Below are 27,644 nucleotides of genomic sequence, written 5' to 3'. Positions count from 1 at the left end.
CTGATGCAAATAGTACCAAACAGCTGCAGCTCTGCTGGTCCTGATGCAGCGCAGGTTACCTGCAGCTGGTAGGATTTGTAGGGGAAATCCAGAGGCTCCCCAAGTCTCTAATTAAGTAGATGTGCAGTAAGAGAACTGCGATCTGCATATTTTGGCAAGTCATCAGCAAACTCATTCATGCGGTTTGAGGGAGTTCTCCTCTCTGCAGAGTTTATCAGGGATCTCGGTCCCACTGAACCATGAACCATCTCAGATGAGCTGGTCCCCAGGCACGTCGCTGTGGCCCCATGCAACATCACTCGCTCGGGTGAGCACTGCGGCCTCGGGCTCATAAGCACACAGCACCAACAGCCATCAGATAGCTTCAGCCTCCTGCTGCCATCAGCCTCTGAGGGATACGGCCCAGCTGCAGCAGCCAACAGAGCCACATCTGGCCATTTGCAGAGGGCACCATACGAGACGCAGCTCACTCATCCAGCTTTCCAGTCACCGTACACTTGCTCACCCAACCCAATCAGATGGCTGTTGGACGGCCCTTACATCCCTGTGTGAGCACAGTTGCAGAGATATCCCATGGCTACGTGCCGCGGGGCAGAGCAGGACCATGCGTGTGGGACAGCACAGCTCCTGGCAAGCCATCGCTCGAGCCCAGCCCGAGTTGCAGCTCATTCATCAGATCTTAATTATCTGCAGCAAAGCCTCAGTGCCTGGTGGGCATCCAGCGATTGTCTGTCTCTGTAAGGGATGGCTGGTTTGAATTACAGGCGAGGAACCAGAAATGTCATGGTGGATACTGAGCACAAATGTTTGTAATCTGACCCCTCCCAAAAGCACTCTCCTCCCGCTTTATTTTTATGCGTTCTCATTTCAAACACCACTATCCTCTTTGGTTTTCATCACCTCCTTTGTGTTTTTGAAGTTCCCAAAGTAACATTTTTAACATTCCCAAAGCTTCATCTTAATCCCACAGGAATAACATTACACCAACTCCTCTGGTGGATAAACTATGGTCACATAGAAAGCCAGCAGGCAAAATACGGGGCTCTCAGTTTCCCTTTTCAGGCATTTCCTCACTTCCTCAGAGAGGAACTTTTTTTTTTTCTCCTGAAAATCGTTGAGTATCACAGGGAAAAAGGAACAGTGAAAGCGCACAACGAATACAAAACCTAAAGGTCAAACTGTGACCTCAGATTTGGAAAAATACAATTCAGTTCAAAAACAGAGGCAACAGGGAGTTTGAGGAGTGCCTGGCAGTGTGCACTACGAAACAGAGATCAGCATCTGTTGTTCTGTATCTGAATCTGTGTCCGAGTCCTGATTTACCTTCACTGGTGTGAGAGTGAGGAGATGGTACCAAGTCCAAGTTTGCTGCCTCTAATCAAAATGAAAAACATTCCCCAGAGCAGATGTGTTGGCAAGACTCAAGGTAGCTTTGTGTTGTGGGCCTCTATCTCGTCTTTGACTGTAAGACTGGTTTTAGAAAGGTCATAGACTCTGTTTTCTGACTGTACAACAAATTTATTTTTCTCAGTTCCTCCCTTAAGCTCTTGGAACTCCTCATTTTTTGCCCACAAACCACTGCTCTGGGAAGTTTCTCCAAATGCTGTAAATTACATTTATGCCAAAAGACTCAGTATTTGAGTTGCTGTCTCAAGATCATTCTAATAAGATCACATCTAGTACCATAAAATAATTAAGCAGATTAATGTATTATTTTACTACGAGGCACACGGGTATGGCGTCAACGCAATAAGTGCAGTGAACTATTTAAATAGTTTGGTTACGGAAAGCACCCAACATTTGCAAGCTGATCCTAATTATCCATGTTCCATCACACAAACCACACTGTCGCATCTCAAAGTCCTCGGCTGCAACCTTTATGGCTAAAGCTCATGTTGGTACTTGCACTAAAGGAAAATCTATCTTTGAACAGTAATTATCCTCTACTGCCAGAATATCACCAAAATCTGAGTGCTAGACATAGCACAGAACATCAAAACAGCAAGGGATAGTCCAGTTAATTATGATGAGAAATGCTCACCTAATTGGCAATAGAAATAACCCCCTATGGAAATGAATAGATTCTGTAGGGGTTCAGAAGGACTGCTTTCTACATGGCCTCCCAGTGCCCGCTCCCAGGCACAACTCCCACCGTACGGCAGCAATCAAGATAATGAATAAAAATCATCTTCTGAGGCTTCATCAGAAACTTCCTTCCTTGCAAGTCGCAGCTACTGGTTTGCAATGAACAGTCTAAAAGCAGTTAACTCTCACACATTTCAATTTTCAACCAAGCTGCCATTCAGCTATTGACAGCTGAAGTCCTGCAGATGAATAGATCTGGACCTGTATTTGTCATTAGAGGAATTTCTTACAGTCAGTTCAGATTTGAAGCTTACACATTGAAGTAAACTGATTTGAAATAATGAGTATTGGTGCCTATAAGTTGCTTAGTTTTTACAAATCCAGTGAAGTCTATTTTAATTAGATACCCTTCCTGTCTAAGAAATGCTTTCTAGTTTAAAAAGCATGATCCTGAATACAGATTGCACCATTATTTCAAAGCATTCAATCATCACTTTCTTTTTAGCAGCTTGAATTAGACACGCTTTCAGGTTTCATCCAACTGCCAGTTAGAAACCAGCAGCACTTCTGCCCTCTCCTCTCATTAGGGACTTGCTGTTCTGTACCTGGAAATCTTCATCCCTCATCAGCCAAAGACACGAGAGCAGAAATCTCACATATCATCGTAGTATCATGGACACCCTATTAAAGAGGATGGAAAACATTCTCAGGAGCGCCTCAGGGCCATAATTTCAAAGAGATGTGTAGTGCTGAAAGACACAGGTGAAAGACTTCTGGGCTTTCCAATGCCCCCAGCTGCAGAACTCCCATTGATTTCAGTTATTCAAATGAAAATTTGTTAAATCTGTATGTTCCAGAGCAGAATGTTCACCTGAAGTTTAGAACAGACGTAACCCTATGGGCTAAGTTTTAAAACTGACTCTCACTGACTTCAAGGACATATAAATAATAAAATACCCAGATAAATCTTGCCACAAGTGAGGCATTAATCCTATTTAGAGCCTACCTCTCATTGAAATGATGGCAGAAACTTCAGCTTTGCGGAGCTGCCTTTCAGTATCATAAACATTTTGACCACGTATCCATTACATGGATGCTACATAAGCTAGCCACTAAATGTTGCACTGTCACATCTTTCACAGCAAAGAAACAAAAAGCAAATTTAAAGATTATTTTCTCATCCCCCAAAATACTCCAGAAGTCAAAGTATGAGCAGCTTTTAGGCAAATTTTTCCAGAATATACATAAAGATGACAATTGCCAGCATTAAGAAATGAGGTACTTGAAATAATGCTCAAAAATACTGCTATCGGAATAGAGGAAGAAAGACAAAATAAGGAAGAAAAGATTAAGGCAGGGGCTTTACTGGGGAAAAAATACAATGCAAAACGGGGCACGAAAGTTTAAGACTTGAAGACAGATGGAGCCAATAAGTTCCATACTATCAGGAAGTGAGCATCTTTCATGAGACTATGCTGTTTCAAAAAGCAGAAATATTGTAAATGAATATATTCCAACTTTGCCTCTTAGGAAGTCTTGTTACCCACATTTTCATCCTGGATGTGACTCTTAACACAGGGTTCTGGTGGGCTGACCTCTATCCCAGCCCAGCCATGTGAATGGTCAGCTCCAGCTCTGCTCCTTTTCTGCAGCAGGCAGCAGAATGCCTGCTTAATACTGAGAACTATTTTAAGAGGGTTATGAAATAATCTGAGAATTTTAGCCCCAGGCTGGCTAGCACCAATACCCACTGCAGCTCAGCGCCCTGCTCCTCCTCCCACAGCATCCTGCAGTGAAATCCTTTTGTTTCCTGATGAACAAGATAGTTCTCCAATGCCACTTCTGGTCAAGTGGGTTTTAATATTTCCCATACACTTGTAGGAGCAGATAAAATCTCTGATTCCTTTGCTGCTTTCTTGCAGAAATTAAATTACCTTCCCTGTTCTTGAGTAAACATCAGGGCTGCAAGATAGCTCCCAAATCTCTCTCATCTCTTGCAATGGTCCTGCATGCTAAAAATACAAAGATAATTTGTGCAGTGGGTGGGCTTATACTTGGAAATACAGAGGCCTGTGCAAGCTGCTATCCTTCCAAGGAAGAAACACACCAGGATGGCCAGAAGAAAATGGTGCAAGTGAGAGGCAGCTGAGCGTCTCTGAAGTGAAAACAATGGCATTTCTTTCCAAAGGTGGAATGAATGTCCCCATGGTGGAGAGCAGAGAGGAAGGGATGTCAAGAGAAACCCAAGTTTCTGTATGAGGAATGGTGGGGGAGTAAAGATGGGTGACAGGAGGCCTGGCTCACAGCAGTGACACTGCTGGCAGACAGACAGGGATGTATGGCTGCAGCCCAAAGCATTAAAAACCCTCTGGTGTGTCTCTCACTATTCGCTGGGGGCTGTGATTTCAATTTCCAAACATTAGGATAAATATTAGCACTGCTATTCAAGATAGCCAGGACACAGTCTCTGTTTTATTCTCATTTTATGGCTTTTAGGTGTGGACTGTAACACATCAGTTAAGCAGCACAAAACAGATTGACTGAATAAGTCATCGCACTGGGCTTGAAAAAAATATATTGTTTTGATTGGGTTGGTGGTAGGGCTCCACCCAAGATCCCTGGGAAAAGTTAATTAAGGACAACTGCTCACAGCATCATGCACAGCAAAACCAGGCAAAGCAGGGAGAGCAGCCATGCTGCGAGCTGGGCGCTGCTTCTGGGAAAGCGATTACGCCTCCAGGAGTCTGGGCACGAGGGAGACCTCACCTGGAATTTATTTCATTTTTTGGAACCAGAGAAACTCAACCCTCTCAATCAGCCTTTTATCTCCAGTAAAGACTCCCATTATTATTTTAGTTTATTTACTTGCTATGCACACTTGATTCTACCCTTAATGCCTTCTTACTGTATGAAGCTAATTGATTTTATGCTTAATGCCTTGTTAAAGTACAAAGCTAATTGATTGCGCCTGTAAAACCAGCAGGATACACACAATGTGATGGTTCCAGTGGGATCTTCCAGCAGATTTTTTTTTTGCAGCCATCTCTCTTCTCTTTCAGCTCCCCTTGGCCTATGTATCTCACCAGGCCCAGACTGTAAACACACATTCCATACTAGCTGGTGTCTGCCTCTCCATTGCGGAGCAAGTCTTGGAGAGAAAGAGACAGAGGACTGGTCCCCATCACCCCATCCCTCGTCTAAAATGCAGACTACAGAAACTGGCTGAGTGTTAGTGAAGGAAAGACCAGGACAACATTGTGGCTGCCAAAGACTTCCCAGCGCCTCCTTGCGCGGCTCCTCACAGCCCGGACACAAAGGAAGGGACACATCCTCCGTCCCCAGAGGACACGTTTCTGCCTCAGACCAACCAACAGAACAGCTGCTGCCCGTGCCAGGAGCTGTTACAGCCCCGGGATATGGTTCCACAGGCTGCACTTTCTAAACCACTTGCAGAGACAGCATGTTTAAGAGCTGTTATTTCTTACAATTTGTGTGTTGGATGGTTTGCTAAAATTAGGAACAAGCGTATTCCAGAGCTGGAACATTTATGGCTCCTTTACCATTACTGTGTATTTTAATTCTTAAAAATAGTTTTAAGTGACGTGATAAGTACAGTCCTGCTTAATCTATTTCAGCCCATTTGCCACATTCCTGGTTTGGCCTCTTTGGCTTGTTAATTTAGAGATATATAAAACCATCTGTTTCATTGTAGACTTTGTTTTAAGCCTCAGAGGAAACAAACCACACAAACAGATGAAATTCACAATGTCATTTCTGTTAAAACGCACGTATTTACAGCCATGAGAGCATACACCAAGTACCCAATAACTCTAATGTCAGTACAGATTTTTAACTATTTACAATATCGCTATAAAAAAGCAGCGCAATTGAATTTACATCACACAAGGGATTTCCTTACACTGTATTCTACCTCTCATTTAAAATGAAAAACACTGACATTCCACACATTGTTAAAAGAATGCAATAAAGTAATGAGAAAACAAGCTTCATAATTAAAAAATATTTCTTAGGATAAAAGCACCTCAGACAAAAGTAGCTAACAGAACAGAGTGTGTGCATATATCTGCCGGTGTCTGGAATGCCTTGAAGTCACCTACAGACACTCCATCCTCTTGATTCTACTGTGAGCTTCAGCAATCACAGTCTATCTGTCAAAACCAGAGCAGACCTACAATTTTAATGCAACAACATTTCACAGAGAACACAGATTTGCTGATAGTATCTATTGAAAACAGACTTCTGTTCCAGGTGAGCACGAGAAGAAACTCCTCCCAGAATGAGCGTCTATGAAGGGGACCATCACTCAGTGCCAATTTTGTGCCAAAAGAATACTACTTATTTTGACTATAATGGAGATTGTTTTTCAAAATTCGATTCTTACCCCACACGGCTGGGGTACTGGAGGTGTTTGTGGAAATGTCTACTGCTCTGATATTTAGAAAGAAAAGACAGCTCCTCCAAACATTCTCTAGCTTCTGCGTTCCTCACTACCACATTATATAGTCTGCTGCACCACGGTTCGAAAGATTAAATATTTAATGAAGGAAACCTAAAGGTGTCAGCTACAGACTAAATACTAAATCAACCTAAGAAAGTTCAGTGATTGACTGCGTAGCATTTCACTGCAGCGTGAACAAGGAGTAGGCGGGTGGCCTGGGACTGTAAGTGATTCTGGAGAAATCAAAGAGTTTAACAGAGCAGTTTTAAAAATGTATAAGCCAATCGAAGTTTCTAATACAGCCTATTTGAAGACAGTTCTCCAAACCATGTTATTCAGCAGGGAGCTGAAGTTAAGGGAATATACATCTAATACGTAATGACTTCTGAGGACCTGAGGCCCTGACCCTACGCCCCCATCCATCAAAGCACATAAGCAGGACTTTGAGTTTTAATGGTCCCACTGTCAGTTTCTTCCTTGGCCCCTTTTTCTTTTGTTCCTTCTCCCTTTTGCCTTTTCTACAAGCGGCCTGGATTTTGCTCCTAGAATTATTTCACCTCCTGCTATGAGAAAAATCTATGATGCATTAAACGGCAAAACCAACATCCATCCACCCTCCCCTCACTGCCATCTCACCGTGCGGCTGGCAGGGCTGTACTCACAATGTTCATCAGGGTCAGCAGGTACTTCTGAACGTGTTCCTTCCCATGGAACTGAACAACTGAGTCATCAACCCCCAGAAGGACTTCGATGTTGTAATCATCATCCGTCGCGTGCCTCCGGCGGCGCTGCCTCAGTCTGTGCACCTGATCTTCAATAAGGCTCAGTGCACTGAGACCATCCAGATTAGTCAGGTTAGGCGCTGCAATCAGACAAACAAACAATTAGCAACTGACAGCGGTTCAGGCTCAGGTCTCAGGTGAGCTGGGGTAAATTTGAAGCAGCAGCTTTTGTTACGTTCTGTATGTTATGTAACAGCATAACTTTCCTTCAATGTCAGTTAAAAGTGACCTAAATGAGAGAGAAATCTGACCTGAAAGATTACTTCGCAACATAAAAACAATACTTTCTACAAAGCGGTACTGTGTTATAATTACAAGACCAAAGGGATACACCAAGGCCTCGACAAGAAGAACGGAGCTATCTGCTGTAAAATAATTGTTGCTTGAAAGTACTTAGATTCATGGAATAATCCAGGTTAGAAAAGACCACTAAGATCTTGCAGTCCAACCCATCTCTACAGTGGTTTACGTGTCGCTCAGTGCCACGTGTAAGAAATGCACCATGGTGGGATCTTCTGCTACCAAGGGCATCCTTGATTTCAGAACCGCAGGTAAAGGCCAACACTGCGCTTTGAATCTGATCTTACTGCCCACAGTCATACTTCCAGGCAAATGCTGTTACCAACAAAGCCTGTTTCTATGGAGCATGTAACAACCCAACATCCCCCCTCAATGCATTATCTCCTTTCCTCCATACACTCATATCATTTAGCAGTAGTGACATGGATCCCCTTTATCATTACAAATCAGGAATGCATTTTAGATACGAGATGAATTCATTTTTAGCTACATTCGAGATTATTTAACAGCTTTGCATTTTTCATTTCTAATTTGTCATGTCACTTTGCATTATTGCATGTCAAAGACCACTTCTTCAGGCACAATAGCAGCCAATGTTATTACGAGCCGTTTCAAACAGAGCCTGTGATACAAAAATCTTGTATTTTGGCAGGACGGGATGCACTTCATGTGACATGTAGGCCCTAAAAATTATCATGAAAATATGGACTATTGACATTTCACCCTACAGGATAACAATGATTAGTGTTAATATCGTTATTATCATTTGTATTTCAAGAACCCTAGGAGTCCCCCCTAAGAACCTCCTGATTTCAGAAGATGTCAGACAGAAGACTTGGACAGGCAGAGGGAGCACTGAGGGTTGATTAAAGGCTTCCAGCTCTCAGTTCACAGCAGCATAATAGGAAACACAGGGAGGAGGCTAAACTCATCACCTTCAAAGGTGAAATATAAAACAACTCTTGGAAATGTTACTAAAGAATGTGGAATCTCCATCTTCACTTACTGACATTTTTACATAAAAATTGGCTGCTTGGGATGAGTGGATTACCAGGCTCACTACAGGAATATCTGGACAGCCTTTTACCATTTCTCCATGGAACTTCGATGACATGAGGCCACAGCCTCAGATAAACAGAGAAGGCCCCATGCGGTGCTCCTCCATCCCCATGGAGCTGTGATCTCCTCCTGGGCTCAGTCAGGGCTCAAAATCCACCGGCAGCCAGCACCAGCCCTATCTCCTGTTTTGCTCCACTGGGAAAGCCTCAATGTTAATCCTCACTGGTGCCCAGAAGTAATTACTGAGCTATCACAGCGGGCTCGGGAGATTCTCTATAGGATCATGAGGCAGTCACATACTCTGATTTGCCTTACAGATTATATGTACAATTTGACAGTAACTGCTACAAGCTTTCTAGAAAAGTAAGACTGAGCTGGCAGGGGCTGCCGGTCGTGTCCTCTCTCATTACTCACAAAAAAAAAAAAAAAAAGCACAGCAATAAGCAGCAAGGCTAGAGCTATCAGAGGTGATACTGCAAACCAGCAGTGCGGTGCCTTCATCCCCACTGTGCCAGAGGCACAGCGTGATCCTGGCATCCAGCACTTACCATCCTCAGCGCAGGCTGCCTGCTCCCTCCCTGCCCCTCATCTCATCTCATCCCGCTGCAGTGCTGGCCGTCCTTCTGGCTCATGAGAAGAGCAATCGTATTTTCCACATTACCTTCCCCCCGTGCTTTGTGCAGTAACACTCTGAGAGTCATCTCAACTGCATTGTATTTTACTGTCATCCCAAGACTTCTCCATCATTTGTTCATTTTCAGCAACTTCTGCCAAATCAGAGCTTCGGCTGCTAATTATTGGTGCCAACTTTGTTCTCCATCTCCCAAGAGCAGACACTTGGCATTTGCAGGGCTAACAATGGTCTCTGTTGAAACTCTCTGTGTTCCCACCAGGAAAAATTCACATTTCTGAAAATCAAATGCTGAGAGACAGGGTTGTATTTTTCCCTTGTGCTAATCATCCAGACTAAACCAAAGGACAGCACCACTCTAACAGTTCACCCACAAATCCCTCAAAAAAAAAAAAAAAATCTTTTTTAAGCCAACAAAAAATCATTGATCATTCAGTGACTTTTTCTCCTAACACTACAGACCTTCCAGTTCACTATAAAAGCTGTTGACAGAAGGAAAACTGTGCTTCTGGACTAAGCATAGAATGGGAGCCCTGCAGCCTGGGCCGTGCTCCTGCATGTGACAGAGCCTCCCCTGCGATGCTGCAAGGGGCAGAAGGCAGCTGGGAGATGGGCAGCAGAGCCTGCTGAGGGGAAGGCATGAGCACAGCCCAGCACGGCTCTGTACATGGTTGTTTTTTGGGCGTCCTCCACTTTTGCTTGCAGTTAACGCAGGCAAGCAATCCTAGCTTATCCCATGCAGAGCCCTAGCTGTTTGCTGAGTCAAGAATCAGACAGCATCTCCAGCTGTGCCAGTTCATTAATATACAGAGAGCACATCAAAACCTAAAGGGAAAAGGTCTTTACACTGCAAAACCACACTTTCACGCAAACTGCTTACAGCATTCCATATCATACAAGATCCTTCTGTATGGTGTTCCCTTTTCCTAAGCAATGTGCAGTACCCCCAGCTTTTCTCTAAACTGTTTCGGTTTTCAGTCTGCTATTTATTCCTTGATACTTGGGCTCTGAGTGGACTTGCTGTGCCTGAGCACCCAGCTGCACGTAGCTTCATGCTCTGAGACAGGCAAAATCCCCACTGACACCAACATCACTTTGGCCCTTGCAGGACTACTACCTCTACCAGCCACAGCACCACAGCCTTAATGGTGGAAGCCCCCAAGTTACCATGCTTGTCCCATACAAGAATTTTCCATCGGAAATTTCCAAAAACAGTCATTTTGGGGAAACGTTTGCTTGCTCGTTAATCTTTGATACCATGTGCTTTACAGAAACCTAATTAGATGACATCTTCAGATTCTGCCTTACCCACCGCAGCAGTCAAACTGTAACAGATGCTGTGAGTTACTGAAGCATGAACATGCTGCTGCCATGAAACCGCCTCTCCTTCGTTCCTGTCACTCCCTTTAGGACATCTACCAAAAGTACAGTTGCTGGCTTGCAATCTTGCTTTGTTTTTTCATGACGACTTTCAAAAAAGCTCAGGGAAATACAGCTGTACCTACAGTTCTTACAAGTCATTTATGAAGCTGATGCACTTTAAAAACAGTATCAGCTTTAGGGTTCCCCAGTTTCACAGCAGCAACATTGTCCTGATAAAGCACTTTCTCATTTTCTACCTTCTCTTTCTGGCAGAGGGAGGGGGACTTTCTGGAAAGCCCAGTACAGGGACCAGGGCAGGCAGTCGGGTGACTGAACTGCATGACTTGTTCCCAGCCATCATCTGCGGTTTGTCAGCAGGGCAGCCCACTGGAATTTCTCTTTAAATACGGTCGTACAGCACGCAGGCAGGCCAGCCGCTGTATTCAGTGCAGCTTGTTTGCTCTGCGGACACTTCATCTGTCACTGCAGAGCAGGCAGACACCTGAGCCGAATGCTGAGTGCCACATCCTCTGCTTGATGTTGACATGCTGATGTGCTGCTGAGCTCCACTCCCCAGACACGCTACTGAATGGACTCCCAGCTTCCCATTCCTTCATGCGTGCTGCTGCAAATCATCTCTTTTTTTTTTTTTTTTTTTTTTTTCTTTTGCTTTAACCACAATGATTCAGCCTGAAGCCCAGCTGGAGACCACTCTGCTGTGGGGTAGGCAGAGCCACGAGGCCGCCCTGGGCTTCACACCACTCACAGCTGATGACAACACGACGCCAAGCCTGGGACTTGCCCTCACCTTGTGGGCAGGAGGCCATCCATCACCTACAATCGCAGAATCATTAAGGCAGGAAAAGACCTCTAGGATCACTTATCCAACTATCCAGCTACCACCAATAGTGCCCACTGGGGACATCCCCCAGTGCTACATCTCCACATTTCTTGAACACCTCCAGGGACAGCAACTCCACCACCTCTCTGGGCAGCTTGTCCCAATGCATCATCACCTGGTACTGTGAGTGCAAGCAAAGCAGGCTCCATGGCAGGGAATCACAAGCAGACAGGATGGGCTTTGCTCTGGCTCTCAGCTTCCTACTGCTCAAATACATCTGCACCTCTGGAAAAGTACCAAACCCCTTGACAGCTCAACAAAGAATTGCTCTTTGGGGAATAGCACATTAAATCACAAGTCATCTCCATGCAACGCTCCCTGCCACCCTCATGCTGTAGGCTTCTGTCATGCCTGTCCCCCACGATCAGCTCACTCCCCAGCTAGCCCCCCTTAGCCCCTTCAAGTATTCCACCAAAATCCTCATTTGTCTTCCATGCTAAATTGAGACCTGAACCACAAAGGTCAGAGGCAACAAAGAACAGCCAACAAATCTTATTTTTTACTCCTTGCAATTTTTCTCCCATTTTTAAGTTTCTCAGCATGCATTTTTGCTATTCCTTGCCACTGTATGCATTTGTGATGTGTCTTGTTCATCTGTTAATCAATAGCTTCTCTGACTTTTTTTTTTAATTTCCTCTATTTATACAGCTCTGCTCATCTTCTCTTTTGCTTTATTTTCCAAACGTCCTCTATTTGTCTTTCTTCCCTCCCTTGCCATCCTGCTCAGCTACATTTGCCTTCCATAATTTATAAATTCCTTTTTCATACTACTGTCTGCATTTGGACCTTTCTGCTATATGTCATTCATATAAGCCCAGGGTAAATCCAACAAGGTGAATTAAAATGGATGAGAGCTCCTGTGAGGTGAAAGCAAATTGAAAGCGGTCTAAACAAGAAGTGAATCGAGCACTGCATGCTGGGCACAAGGCACAAAGCCGGTCCTGTTTAGAAGTCCCAGGAGAACATTGCCTCAACGCAACTTTAGTTTGTAACTCAATTATCAGAGGATTTATGGGATTCCTTGAATCACAGGCTAACACTGTGGCTGTGACCTGGTACATCCTTACCCAAGCAGTAATCACAGCAGAGCAATTTGGGTGCATATTCAGATTCCTTCTCTTCCACTTTTTTACATAAACGTAAAGCAAGACCACACGAGTAGTATGAAGACCAGGCATCCTCACAGAGGTTATGAGTCCCAGTACTGCCTTTATCCACAAAGAACAGTAATTCAGATGGAAAGTTTTAGGCTGCATGCCCTGCTAACCATATGATCTCATTAGGAGCTCCTTGCCTCCTCATTTACAGCAATGCCATTTCTGGTTGAACCACATTTTAGCACAGAGTTTGCTTCACCCTCAGTGGGAACTTCCCCGCTGGGCTCAAAGCAGGTCCCAGCTGCCAGGAGGGCAGTGGGTACAGCAGCCAAAGTCCGCCTGCAGTAACTGCTCCCTGCTTGGGAAATCAGTCCAAGTTCCAAGTATTTGAAATATGGCATATGTGGGCCTTCACCAAATGCTTCTGAGCATCTCCGGGGTTAGGACAACCAGCTCATATTTGCAAAATGAAGGCATGTTAGCAGGGTTGTGCAGCATCCTGCACAAAGGCAGGCACCGTTCTCTATTCCTCCTGGTCACCCATACAGTAGCACAGAAACTTAAATCTGGGGCACGCTCAAGAGTCTGCCTGAATCAGAGTTAGAAAGAATAACGAAGTTGAAACCTATCGAAGTGGCAAAACGTAGGAGAACTTTTAAAACCGGGAAAGAAAAAGTCTTTTGCGAAGGATAAACCAATTAGCACAGTGACAATGGCCAGGTGGACGTGGTGGCAAACGGCCAGACGAGAGATGCTAAGAATAATCACAACGAGTTGTTGCCAGGGAGACTTTTTTGGCATGTCACAACAAAGAGAAAAGGTGCTGCAATGCTAAAAAGAAAAGTTGAAAATAAATTGATCTCATCAGGGCCACAGTCACACAATGAGTAACGCAAAGAGGAGAGATAATTGCTCTGCTAAAAGATTAAGTGAAAGCAGTGTAATTTAATATCGCGGCCTAAAATATTTCTTTTGCAAAATGGTGCAACATCTTGTGTTATAATTTCAACTTTCATATTACAACATAATAGTCAAGAAGGTGAAATGAAAAGAACTGCAGATCAACCAGGCAAACAAAACAGCGTGACCTTGTTGAAGTGGAGCATTTTGAGAACTGAACATAAAGTTTTTGCAGCAGTAAAACTCATCCTTCAGAACATTTTCTGCTGTCAGCCCAACTACAGCAAGTACAGGTTTCACAATGCAGCACCGAGCAATGAATAAGCAAAATGTTTATAACTTGGTGGTTAAAATTAAGCTCAAAAAGGGCAAAAAAAGCTATTCTGTAGAAAATTAATTGATGGGCCAATCTTTAAGTTTCACTGACTTGGTTGCACCTGGAAAATGCTTGTCTTGGAGGAATTTTGGCAAGTCATTGCAAACCGGCCAGCACTGCAGAGCCTGCCTGACAGAGCACGTGGTGAGACTGACTTCCCACGTCCCACTGGTTTGCACAGCCCACACCTTCCCCAGGAACACGGCCCCAGCCCTGCAGAGCATCCCAGTGCATGCAGACATGCACAGCAGGCTTTGCTCTAAACAAACCCCATTGTGTTACACAAGGGGGGCTGAGAGTTCTCAATCTCATTTGCAGCTAATGCATAATTAGTCAGAACACAAAATTCAGATAGATGAGAAGGGTTTCCACGGTACAAGCTGCACTGCTAAGGGCTCCTTACATCCTCCCAAACACTAACAAAGTATTTATGGGCTACTGGAAGTCCAGCCTGCCACCAAGATACTCAATGTATAATCCTTATTCCAAGCATAACTAAATTACAGCAAATCAGCACATTAAATGAGCTGCCTCGCTGACCTCTGGCTTTGCAGGTGACACATCTAACAATCCCACTTGCATTTTTAACAGAAAGAAATGCCAAAGCACAGTGAAGGACTTGAATAGCAACAGGTTAGAGGAGATGGCAGCTGTCTTTCCATAAGCCAACTGTTCTGCAAGAAGGGGAAATTAAGTTTTAAATACAGTTTAACAAACAAACACTAAAAAAACAGGTTAAAAGTCAAATTCCTACCCAGGATGGGTGAGAGAGGTGGGCAAGAACAGGGGGAAAAATGAAGAAATATATATAATAAACAAACATTACTGGGAATACTACTGAAAAATAACACCTGAAGCCAATAGGCATCTTTCCAGAACTGTTGGCCTTAACCACCAACATTTGGTAATGTGTCCAAGTAGGACTCCACCACCCTTTCAAAAGGCAGCTCTTGAGTGAAGCATGAAGTCTCACAAAGTCATAAGTGATCCAACCAAATGTTTTCAATGTCAAGTATAACAAACACAGCACAAATCTCATCAGTGCAAATAATGAATCACACAAACCACAATGCAAACAGGCCCCTGTTCTTCTACATAATCATAATGATCTTTTAATTAGACAAAGCAAACGGTCTGCTGTGTTCACCTTGTGCGGAAAAGCAAAAGAACAAAGTCTTCCAAATTCAAGGGTGAAAAACATGTGCAATTTGAACTGCCTGTGAGTTCTACCAGCTTCTTCTATTTCTGAGAATATTACACCAGGAACCACGAGCCAGTCAAGAAAGAAAAATGCTGATTGAATGAGAAGAAAACATCACTTGTGCAGTCTGAGCGATGGCACTGGGATGTATGGTGCCTTGGCCACTGACACTGGCAGGACTCGAATCAGGGCGAGGAGGAGTTATAATTTTATGTATGTTTTGAAAATACTCTTGTTGCTAAATCTGCTGGGGCTTTCTGTAATAACAAAACCAGCTGCAATTGATTAAAGACTGTAAGAAAGACAAAACTTTCTTGGAGGAAGCAGGCATTTCTTAAGCTTAAAAATGACAGTAAAAAGCCCAGGGAGACAGAATCGCTCTCTGTTCTAGCGAAGACACAAGAGCTTCATTCCCAAGGCGTTTCAAAATCAAGGGCAAAGGCTTCTTTTGTCATTCGTACAGAGAGCTCTGGATCTGTCAGGTCCTACCAAAGGCAATCTGCTAAACATTGCCTCTTCCTATTGCAGCGTGTGGGTGTGAGATGGGGCCCAAAGACAACAGCTGACTTTCAAATGCAGCCCTTCCCTGCAAGATGTTTTGGGAATGGAGGCAGGTGTGGGGAAGGAAGAAAGAAAAAAGTGAGGGCGGAAAGAAGATGGCCATATGCATGGGGAGAAAGCAAATCAAGAGGCACAAGCTGGAATAACACCATTGCAAAAGAGGAAAGTGAAAAGAAAAGACAGTCGTCCCGCTGCTGCTTCCCACCAGCTCCAGGGCTCATTGCTGTCCTGCTCCCCAAGCTGAGCTCCAGCAGGAAGGGAGGCAGAAGGAGCACCCTGGTGTGCGTGAGCAGGGCTCAAACATTGCTTTTTGAGATAAATTTAGCATTAGTATCTATGGGCTTGGGAGGGATTAGAGCCAGGTCAACATTCTGTTGTTTAATTTTCTGGCAGTTCTGAGTTATTTTTAATACATTTACAGGTAAATGGACTTGAATACTGAAAATTTTAAGAAAAGGAAACAAATCGTTTCAGTTGATCTGAAATCACATTTTTACTCATTTGATATAAAACCAAGTGCTTCGTTTCAAGCCTCAGTTCAGGAAATCATTAAAAAATATAAAATATTTCAAGGGAGAGGAGGAGAATGGCTTGTCTTAAACTCACTGCCACGAAATCCATTGACAGCTTTAGGGGTATTCATTCTCACTCTGTATGAAGCTCAGTGAAAATGCAACACCTTTTATCAATAAAAAATCACCCAACTCAATTACAAGCACCAGACCTAAAGGGGGTTCCCATTTGTCCCCTTCCGCCACCTATTTTACCCCTCTCCTAAAGGAATGATCCTCATTTCAGGACCTCCATATATTCACCGGGATATTTAACTTTTCTTGATAGCAGTTGCACTCAGTGCAGTCTGATTTGTCCTTCAGATTGGCTTGCAGCCCATCAAAATGAGGACATTTGCTTGTCGAAGGAAATGTAGCTGGTAGAATGTAATGCTCTTGGCAGGCTTTGCAGAACTACTCCAATAGGGACAAATCAGATCCACTGCACCTCAAAAGAAAAGGCTACCAAGAATTATGTAGCAAGGAATTTATCTCCTACGTTAAAGACAGTACCATCTTTGCCAGCGTAAGCAAGGCTTCGAATGGTCAGAAATTGCATTTGTATCCACTTAGGAAAGTGTTACAAAATTGCTTCAGCATTAATGATGATTTTACTCATGCTGCAGAAAATGAAATCAGACTTTGGAAAGCAAACGCACAATGTCCAAGAAGGGCTGGGAGCCTTTTTGCACACACAATAATTGCTAAAAGGAAAGAACTCTGTATTTTCAGAAGGCATCAGTGTGGGGGCAGGGCTGGCAGGCATTTCTTTTCAGCTGTTTCTGTTCAAACTGTTTTAATAGGGGTCACACGTATTGGAAAGCTATCAGAAACAACGGCAAATGGAGATATTCAATTCACAGAAATTCTTCAAACTATCTTTAAATGTATCTTTGTTAATTCACGTTGATGTTTAGAAGGTAAACAACTCAACAGCACTTGGAGAACTGGTACGAGCTGTTAAGGATGATCACACACAAAGTTTCAGATTGGTTCTGCCTGCTGAACTGCAACACAAATAACTGCTTAGCTCCTAACCTGTTACTTTTGCACAGCAAAGCCAACAAAAACAACAACAAAAAAACACATTTCAGAGCACCTTAGAAAACTGTTACCTTCTTGATTACCAACTGAGGGCTCCTGACACAAGTAATAAAAGCCCCAGTAATTAATACCTTCCGCCTAAAACTGGTAAAAACGGAGTCGTTCAAAATCCTGTGTTTCTGCAGCAATCTGTGGGGTTTACCCACACACTCCAAATACTAATACTTAGCAGAACTCTATCATCTGCTTCTGCCTACTTAAAGGAGTTGCCAACCAAGCTGCTCTTAGTTTATTTGATGCTAAAACAGTCTGTTATCAATTAAACAATGAACATCAAATCAAAGGGAGCAAACAAAAACTTCCCACAGATCAGCAGCCCTAAAGCCATCGCTTATTATGTGGAATTTCAGGCACCAGCAGGTAAGAAAAGCTATTTACAAGTACAACCATTTTCTTTACACTTCCACAACACCAAAAGCTTAAATAAAACACTGATCACACAAACACTGGAAATATAAATTATTAATGCATGCGGTGTTAACAGAAATAGTGATGTGTTTCCCCCTAAGTCGGAGCTGAATGTGTTCTCAGTTCTCTCTCAGCAAAAAAAGGTAACTTCAGTTGTTCAAGAAAGAAACGTATGTCTTCCCATTATTTCAAAAGACAAGAGAAGCCTATGCAGCTAAACCTACACAGCTGAACAAACTGAAGCAGTAAAAGAATATACTTTCAAGAGATAAAGAGATATCTTAAAGGAAGCACGGAGGGCAAACTAACATCTTTGGGTAGGTGAAAAAGGCACATTTTGGGCACCAAGGTCTCTGCAACAGATTACTGTACCCTAAGCATACTTTATATCTCTAATGCAAAACGAGTGTTACAAATAGTCTGCTTCAGTCCACCTATAGCATTTGCTCACACAGATCTGAAACCACGAACAGTGCTGAGAAGTAATGTTTTTTGAAGTTGGACAAAACAGCATTATTTGGCCAACAATAGTTCCATTGAATTATGCAACAACAAAAAGATGCTGAAGTAGCACAGTCAATAAAGACTGCTTGGCTTTGGTGCCCCTGAAGCCCCTGCAAGTCCCAAATAATTACAGCAGACTTCAGAACTCTGCATGACTGCAGTGCAGGAGCTGGACATGCACGTGTTGAAGCTGATGCTGATCAATACCCATCACCTCCTCACTGGTTTCACTTTTATTAGAAAAAACATGATATCAACAGCTGCCACTGTCCCACAAAGCTTCAAAAGAAAGCAAAGTGCTGCTGGCATCTCACTTTCTGCTCCTCCCACGTGTTTCCATCTCAACTCTGGGCCACCTTCAGTGCAAAGTTTTACTTCTGACCTTTCCATATTTCTCTTAATGCGGGAGAATTTTAATTTATCACTTTTTTTACTCTTCCCAATCTATTTCAAGCTAATCTTCTCAAAAATTTCTGGAGCTTTCAGAGAGCTTTCTTGCATTCTGGTTTCAGTCCAAGCTGCCTTACTCTGAAATGCCACAGTGCAGCTGAGCAACTCCAATGTCTTCCTGAATAACTGGCTCTCCAAAAACAAGCTTTGATTGCTTTGGAATGATTTTCAAACCAAATCTTTTGAGAGGTAATAAGTTTATAAATAAATACAGTGGAGCAAAGACTCAGGCTTCATTTCAAAACATGTATACTTCAGCAACGGGAGGGCCCCACCAGCTCAGGCTACAGCAGGAGGAGGACATGCAAGCATGCAAGACCCTTGATGTTAATCCTCAAATGGCAGAAGCCAGCTCTAGCTTGTAAGGCTGCAAATGTGGCAAAGTTGGTCTGCATTTTCATTCTCTGCTTATAATGTGAATTAAAGGGGTTGATTCACAGGAAGAGCTAAAGGGCAGAGTGCAAAGGAGGGCTGGACCTTAAGAGGGAGATGTGGGTAATGTGCGTAAATTCAGGGAAGATCTGAATTTCAGAAGAAGGTTCCAAGACAGTGCTTGAGACTCAGATAAATACTGCCTCTTTTTTCCCAAAAACATAGACCTGAGATGAATTCAGAGTATCCTCGCTTTGCACCTCTCTCCCCACTATGACAAATTCATGCCAACAGAGAAACAAGTGAAGAAAAAGATCTCTGATAAGAATTAGATTTTTTATGTTCATGGGGTGATCATTTCAGACAATTACCCCAAAATGATGTTGAAAAACTTACCTGGAAACCCAAGTGATGCTCTGGGAGACAAAAGAGATTTTGGATCAACTAAAGTAAGAGGAAAGTCAGTGAGGAACAAAACGTCTGAATCATGAACCTGCCACAATTTTTTCTAACCGCCACAAATTCCAGGTCCATTTGAAGTCCCACAGCAGAGAAACGAAGGCAACTAATTGAACTTCCTTGTGAAAAGGCTGGAAAAAAACCATCCTATAGAGTACAGCATGGGGCCTTGCAGAAATGTCCTGAATTCAGCCACTGAGACTGAGGCCCATTGTAGAAATGAGAATGAGAATGTAGAAACCCTCTGTGTTAGTCAAGGCAGAGAGAGGGCACAAATGCACGTTCTCATCCTGCTGTACACACAGCTCCACACCCTTTATCTCCCAGGCCTACAGGACTGGACTCAGCTCAGCCCAGATGTCACCTGGAGCTCTCCCAACCAAACCAAAGATGCACCCAGGAGCAATGGTCAGCATTCTGCCCTGCTGACACCGGTGGCTTAACTCAGCAGAGCCATGTTTGCACCTTCCCCTTGTGACTCAGAATAAGCTCCAGGAAACTCATCCCCAAAGACAAGCTGTGGCCAAATTCCAGCTGGATCTTTGGGGCAGGGAAATAGTTTGAGACAAAGTGTGCATAGGATGTGGAAGCAGGGTGATGTGAGCTTAGGGAGAAGAGCTGCTCCGTTTGGCAGATATGATTACAATAAGATGATACATCCAAAGGGCTGCAGGAAGAGACATTCAGTGTGCTTCCAGGTGCTGGGCCAGGGAGAGAAATGCCAGCAAAGATCACAGAATGGCTTGGGTAGGAAGGGACCTTAAAGATCATCCAGTTCCAATTGCCAAGATCTGCAAGGAAGGAGAAAAAAAGGGGTGCTGACGGCACAGAAGTGTAGAGGTCTGAAAAATGTATTTGGGAGGCAAAGTGGACTGATGAGAGGAGAGGAACCAAGTGGCAAAGAAAAAAACTCAGCTGAAGGAGGTTGGGCCAACGACTGCCAGAGGTTTCATGTTCTCCTGCACAAGCAGTGCATCTTTTGCCAGCTCTGGGTAATGCTGTGGGGAGGTGGTAGAACAGCTGTCTCTGTTAGGCACACAACTTTCATCTAGGAAATCTCTGCAGTCTGGGAAATGGCAGTTAATTGTAAAGGAAGGAGCTGTGTTAAACCCGGTAGGGCCAAAGACAACAATTTCATGTGGCATTACCTCTAGAACATGGCTATGTTGTAGAAATGACACCAGCACAGCGCAGCACTTTTGCCTGCCTCTTCCTCGAGATCATTGCTTGGAACGACACGCACACAGCGACACCAGCCCACAGCTTACTGAGGCTCCACATTCTCAGCGCTCCCAGGAGAGATGAACACTACAGGGGCTCAGACCCCAGCTGGGATCCTCCGCTTCCCTGCTCCCAGGCCTGGCTGCCTTCCTGCAATGGAAGCAGCTGGAAGCAACAAGCCATTTCCTCCTGGAGACAGCTGCATTCTCTAACTTCGTACATGCCTGCTTCCTAACGTGAAGCTAGAGAGATGTATAATTATGGATGCAGCATAAGGAGCAAACAAGCTGAATTAAGCTTCCGATCGCATGTCTAATTTATGTACAACTGCAGCAATTACAGATGCAAATTAAATAACTGTGCAGAAAATGGGTTTTATTAGCCAGAACTAAAGCCCGGTAAAACTCCCTGCCTCATGCACATCTCTGCACTGAATGTGCCTCTTTAGAATGTCAATTAGAAATGTGAGAAACAACCAGGATTTTCTATTTCCTGATCCGAAAAAGGGGGGCTGTCAGAGCACGTCTTTCTTCCACCACAAAATGAATAGGAGTTCTAATTGGCAATCTCAGAGCAATGCATTGTTTTACAGACAGTAGTTTGATGCAACTTCTAATCACGTTATTTATACTCAACCCTTCCTGCCTGACATGGCTGAGAAAAGCTTCATCTAGTAACACCGTATGCTTGACATACTCAGATTCAGAAGAGACCTTTGGAATTTAAAAGCTTAAACTCAAAGCTGAGGAGCACTGTGCTTAATTTTGCTGTCCTGAGATTTGGGATGTTGGAGGTCTCTTATCATTGTGCCAACTGTGACCAGGGCACTTCTCTCCCAATGTTTTAATGCTGAAAGCCCTCAAACCTGTCACTCAAACTTAGCATGCAGTGCTGCCACAGCTAAGGAGCCAGTGCTAGTCTGACAATTTGTTTAAAAGCAATCAAATACATTGTTCCTATTAAATCACACTTAATCCTGCTGCATAGTTCTTACACAATTCCCCTATGTGTGATTCAGTCTTCTATCTATCTATCTATCTATCTATATGTAACACGATCACCTGTTTATATGCACCATTGTACCTACATCTCTGCCTGGTTCGTCCATTCTTCAGCAGTAGGAAAGGATTTTCCTGGCTGCCCCCATTGAGTCTATCTGTGTTAACCACCAGCTCTGACCTGGTGCGACTGCTGCTCTGTGCAGGGGAATCCTTGCATGTCTCTGCACAGCCACCAGCACACAGCACAGACACAAGCCAGGGTGCCCAGCACAGTATGGGCAATTCTCAGTACATATCTCCATCCAGCTGCAGGCAGAGCCTTAGGAAGGCTGCCTGCATGTGCTCCAGGTGGGGTGGAAGCCCAGTGCCCTTCCCCAGGGGGCTCTGCTCTGCTTTAAAATACCCACTTCATTCACTTCCATTCACTCGCTGTCTCCCAGCAGACCTGCTCCTGCACGCTGCCCCCACCCCGACCCTGCACTTCGCCTGCCAGAGCGCAGCGTGGATGCTCCTTCTGGATTCAGAAACCCTCAGAATTTAAATACACCACGTTCACTGACTTCCCCTTATCTCTTGTGGCAGTTATATCCTCAAACAACTCCAGCAAATTACTTCAGCATGACCTCCCCTGTCTGAATGTCTGCCAGGTAGTCTTAATTAAACTGCGCATTCCCATCCACACGCTCCACAACACCCTGAGGAGAAGTTTCCAAGATTTCCTCATTGTGTATATTCCCTTGGATCATCTTTCATTAAACAGCAATAATGATAAGCAAAATGGAAAAGACAAGAATACTTTTGTATCTGCACAAAAATAGCACACAAAATAAATGACCAGAAATTATTAGGGTATCAGGATATTAGGTTACCAGGAGTGGCCACCCCACACTGACGTCCTGAGTTCTGAGCACTGCCTACAGCTGCTGAGTGGAAGTGGAAGGTCTTCACGCATTGTGCTGATGAACACCTGAACGGAATCCAAAGCTGTGTTCAGAACATGGTTATGATGGGATTATCTAAATTGCTAGAAGAGAATGCCCACAAGCACTGATTTGGCTCGTGATTTAACTAATAGGGGCATGTACATGGAATCATGTCTAGCTTTCATAACTAAGAAACTCATACCAAAGGCATTATTATTTGATAATTCAATTTTTATGTTGCACTTTTAGATTCAGAAGTTCCTGTTTCCGTAAAAAGCTTTAAGAAGCATAACTCTCTGCGAGTTCAATTCTCACACTGATCCTCTCCTTTAGAAATCAATGCTGCACCTCCTATAGTCTGAAAGGGGCAGGAGCACCCAGCAGACCCAGCAGACCCAGCAGCTCCAATCCAGCACAGCTCATGGTCACATCGCCAACACTGGAGCAGAACAGCAGCAGGAGTCTGCTCCATAGCACACAACATCCAAGCAAGGGGAGTGTGCCAACGGAAGGCACAGTTTATTAATCCTGTCAAAAAATAATTTAAGGAGATTTAGGGTTTACATTTATCCCTTCATTTAAAAAGATATTTTAAGTCCTGCCTTTGTTTCTCATTGTATTTTGTAGCTGACCTATTTCTGTTCGTAACACTGGAGTCTAGTTTTACTCCAGAATCAGGATAGCTACTGAAAAATGATCTGAGTTGTATTTGGAGTGATGCAACAAGATAGTTATTTAAACACTGAGTACAAGACTGCTACATATCATAGAATCATGGAATGGCTTGGGCTGGATGGGACCTGAAAGCTCCTCTGGTACCAAGCCCTGCTGCGGGCATGGACACCTTGCTCCACATCAGGTTGCACTGACTGTGGGGCATCCACTGCTTCTCTGTGCAACCTGGGTCAGTGCCTCACCACCTCAGTGTGAGCAAGAGGAAGATCAACTTGATTTTACTTGATTTTGTGATCCAAGCTCAACTTTGTGCAGCTCAGCACACAAAGAAGTGCTATATTTGTAACAGCACAATGAAATCTGGCAGCAATTCCACAGCAATGCATATGGAAGGCCACAGTGTCATCTCTGCAAAGTCATTCTCACAAGAGAATTTTCTCACACCTACAGGTGAACTATGCCATCAAAAATTCCTTCCCTACAACCAAATCCAGGGAATGCCAGACAAATAACAGCCCAGCTGGTCACACCATAGTTATCCTATTCCTGGAGCAGCTGTGGAAGAAAAAATACTCTTTTATTAAAACTGATGTTTAATAATTCAGGAGGTCGTTCATGTAACAGTATCTGCTATTATCCCGACATGTGGTGTTGGTTGGTGAGCACAGCGATGTGGGGCAGAGGGTTGGGGGTGTTTTGGGGGGAAGAAGGGGACAAATTATGGGAAAGTGGGAAGAAGGGCTTTAAACACCTGGCCAAAGCTTACCTCCTTAAAATAGACAAAAAAAAAAAATCAGGAGATGCTTTTTTATAGAACAATACATCTACTGAAAGGGCAGTTACTGTCATTCTCAGTGATCTAGAGAACAGGAAGCTCTATGTGAAATAAATGAATTACCAAATGCATGGGAACATCCATTTTGGATTTGGACCTTGTATGTGCAACTGGTGTGAAACCACCAACAGGACTCAGCACTGACATCCGTGGTTTGTGGGCAGCTCTTCCATTACACGGGCAGGACACAGACTCACTGTAGCCAGAGATCTACTGAGAGCACCCAGCTAGAAGACATCATCTTCCTGCATTGCACACGGCGCATCTACATTAAAAATTAATGAAAGTACAGCCATCAATAAAGATGGGTGAAAATGAATACTACATGCAAGAGGTTTCTGTGCACCTGAGAGTCACTTTCAGAATTCAAAGCAGAGTATCATACATAATTACTTTGTTAGTGCAGAATCCCAAGAAATCAGTGCACCATCAGATGCCATCAATTCATGCAAATTATGCAAGCTTTGGAGCACGCTTCCCACAGAAATTCACCAAAACAGAAATCCCTTCAGCGTTTAACTTGAATTTTGTTGAAGTTCATTTAATCTGCCTTCTTAAAGCACATTTACAAAAGCAAAAACGATCAATAATTCCACCATTAAATTGCATTACTTTGCAAAAGTAATGTGGGACAATACGTTGAGTAAATGAATGATAATCCCTGAAATCTCCACACAGTAGGACAACAGCTTTAATAGCAAGTCTTTGCTGAAAGGAAAGCCAGCAATTCAGACTACTCAGCCCATCCACAGGGCAACCTCAAAAAAACAGAACAATTTCATACTGGAAGCGAGTAGCGTTAAAAGACACTACCATAACAAATTATAGCTATCACAATTCTTTTTGACAACATAAATTCCCAGTTTCAACAGTCGGAGTAGGTGAAGCTCTGAGCTCAAAGAGCTCATTGATTCCGGACAGTTTAATTCTGAAAAATCGATCATTGTGCATTTCCTCCAACGCTTTATTTGTAGCATCCTCCTATAGAATTTATTATTATTGCTTTCTGCTGAAATAAAAAGGGTGATTCCATCATTACCAGCCCTACTAAATCATGATTTAACATTTTGTGCCTGACTTCCTTACACAGAGGGATATCTTGGCTTCTTATGAAGAACATTATTAAGCATTTCTCAGCTTTGTTAATAGTTGGTGGCTATTATTTTAAGAATTGCTTTCTTTGAACAGATTTCCCTTGCTCCACCTATGTCACCTAGAGCTCTTGGAATTACCTCTAAGGGGAAGGTCACTTTCGGCTTATAAAGTATCTGTGGGCAAAAGCCAGAAGCTATGAACATGAATTTTTCATTATATTAATTGTTCTAGTTTGACTATGAGCACGACTCTTCAACGGATAGAGAATTTTAATTGTGTGCGAAATATTCAGTCTCCGTAAGCCCCCTTCATAACCTCTGTTACACTGGAGGGAGCTTCTGCCTGCAAACACTGCCTCTTAGCTAATGTTCAACTTTCTTTGTAATTCATTTTCTTGACCTTTTATTTTGACATTTTCACCCCATATATTAATTTCTGCCTGCACTGACTACTGCAGCATTATAATCATTTAGATATAAACCTTTCATCACAACTTTTGACTTTGTTAAAAAACGCCGTGTATCAAATAACAGCAAATTTCCCATTAATCAGCTGGCCTTTCAGAGCAACAGGCTGCAGCAAGGAGGGGACTGCCCCAGAGCCCTGTACTGCCCAGCGTGGGTCAGCGGGACCTCGGGCCTGGAGGGCACAGCAGGGAAGCAAGGAGCAGGACGGCCTTTCCCAGCACAATCCAGGCACTGGAGGATGTGGCCCAGCCTTGCCCTCACCCAGCTCTGGGGCAGCCTCAGGTAAGGCTGAAGCACGAGGAGGCTGGAAGCAAAGCGTGGAGTCAAATTCTTCTGTGCTGCGTGGTACTGGGGAGGGAGGCACCCTTGCTCTATTTACGTGATGCCTGGGACGAGCCCAGTGCTTCAAACTTAGGCATCATGCAGGTTTCGTTGTATATTTTTATCTACAGCATACCTGTACACAATATATTACAAATAGGTAAGAGATGGTGACATACTGAAGTCATCCCATTCAAAACATGGTTTTCTCACCTGGTTTCCGTGTTCAATACAAGGAACACAAACCACACAAGCTGTTGTTCAGGTGACTGCCTCCAACAAGTCGGTGCCCCCTGGCTGTGCCACCTCCCACCCAAAGCCATCCCAGCTGCCCACCTGAGGCCTGCCACAGCAAGGTGCCACAGAGCCAAGAGAGTTTTGCATCCCCATGTGGGTCACACTGCCCCAGAATGGGGGGCATGCCTCCCTGCAAGGAGAGATCTCTCTTCGTATAACAAGCACTGGGTTCAGTAGCTGCCCTCCACATCTCTTCAGGATAGAGACAAAAGCCAACAAACTGACCAGGTGACCACAATATCCCACATGCACCAACATGGATTATGACCCTTAGCAGCTCTGCTGGCTGCTCTTCCCAAAGCACAGCAGCTTCTAAAGTAGCATCTTTAAAGGGACAGGCAGGTGTTGGGATGACAAACCATTGCAATCAAGGGAGATTTAATTTTTCAAAGTGCCAGTCTATGGGGATTTAACTAATTTCCTTCCAGTTCTGTTCCACAAAATACCATAAAAAGTATTTAAACGTTTCCACAGCAGCCGCCTTCAGAAATTCTCTTGGATGCGATTGCTCTAAATGCAATTCCAGCCTATTGGGGTTTTTCATCTTTTAGCTGCGCTGGAGGAATTGAAGGAGCTTCACAGCTGTCACAAATTTTTGATACCTGGACAGAAGAAATTTTCAAATAACGTGAGCAAGAAGCACAGATGTTCTTGCACTGTTCTTCCAGCTTCCCTTCTTCCAGGGCTCCTAGTTCTAGTTATTTACCATGGAGACTGGTGAAAAACTAATCAAAATACGTGGGTGAATTGAAGTAACCTTGTCAATAATTCTGAGAAGCGGGTATGTGTGCAGCAGAGCAGGAGACACAGAAAAACACAGCAAAGCCATTTCAAACATCATAAAACCTGAGTTGCAGTTGCACTGTGAAACTATATGTCAGAGGGAAACACCCACAATTCTATTACCCATCCTTTTCTTTTACAAGCTAATAAAGATGTAACCTGATTGTTTGCAGGCAGGCGCCGCCGAGTATTCCTCATGTGGAGATCCAAGCTATCATCTAGCATCATAAACATTAAACAGGCTGCAATTCTGAAGCGATGTTTGATGTGCAGGATAAAGTGGCACAAGAAAGAAAAAGAAAAGCCCAATACCTCGTTATGTACAAGTGCCATATTTCTGACACATTTGCTGCAGTAAGAAGTATGTAGGGACGTTACAGAGATGTTTGTGTGCTCTCCGGGTCCCATAAGGCGCTTTATGTTTCTCCTCCTTCCTCTCACCCACATCCTGCCTTTAGACCTGG

General features: G+C 43.8%; 1 protein-coding gene across 1 annotated transcript in view; it reads right to left on the bottom strand.

Moving 5' to 3' along the window:
* The window catches only part of ADAMTS2 (ADAM metallopeptidase with thrombospondin type 1 motif 2), a 168,423-nt gene that overhangs the window by 47,530 nt on the left and 93,249 nt on the right, over nucleotides 1-27,644 (bottom strand). The window contains exon 4 of the mRNA XM_042826472.1: nucleotides 7,207-7,406. Coding sequence (XP_042682406.1) covers nucleotides 7,207-7,406 — 200 coding nt within the window. The remainder of the gene's footprint in view (nucleotides 1-7,206; nucleotides 7,407-27,644) is intronic.

The sequence above is a fragment of the Centrocercus urophasianus genome, unplaced genomic scaffold (assembly GCF_019232065.1).
Source record: "Centrocercus urophasianus isolate 14NV4802_14NV808 unplaced genomic scaffold, USGS_Curo_1.0 seq_26, whole genome shotgun sequence".
NCBI lineage: Eukaryota > Metazoa > Chordata > Aves > Galliformes > Phasianidae > Centrocercus > Centrocercus urophasianus.
This window is presented reverse-complemented; position numbering and strand designations above follow the sequence as displayed.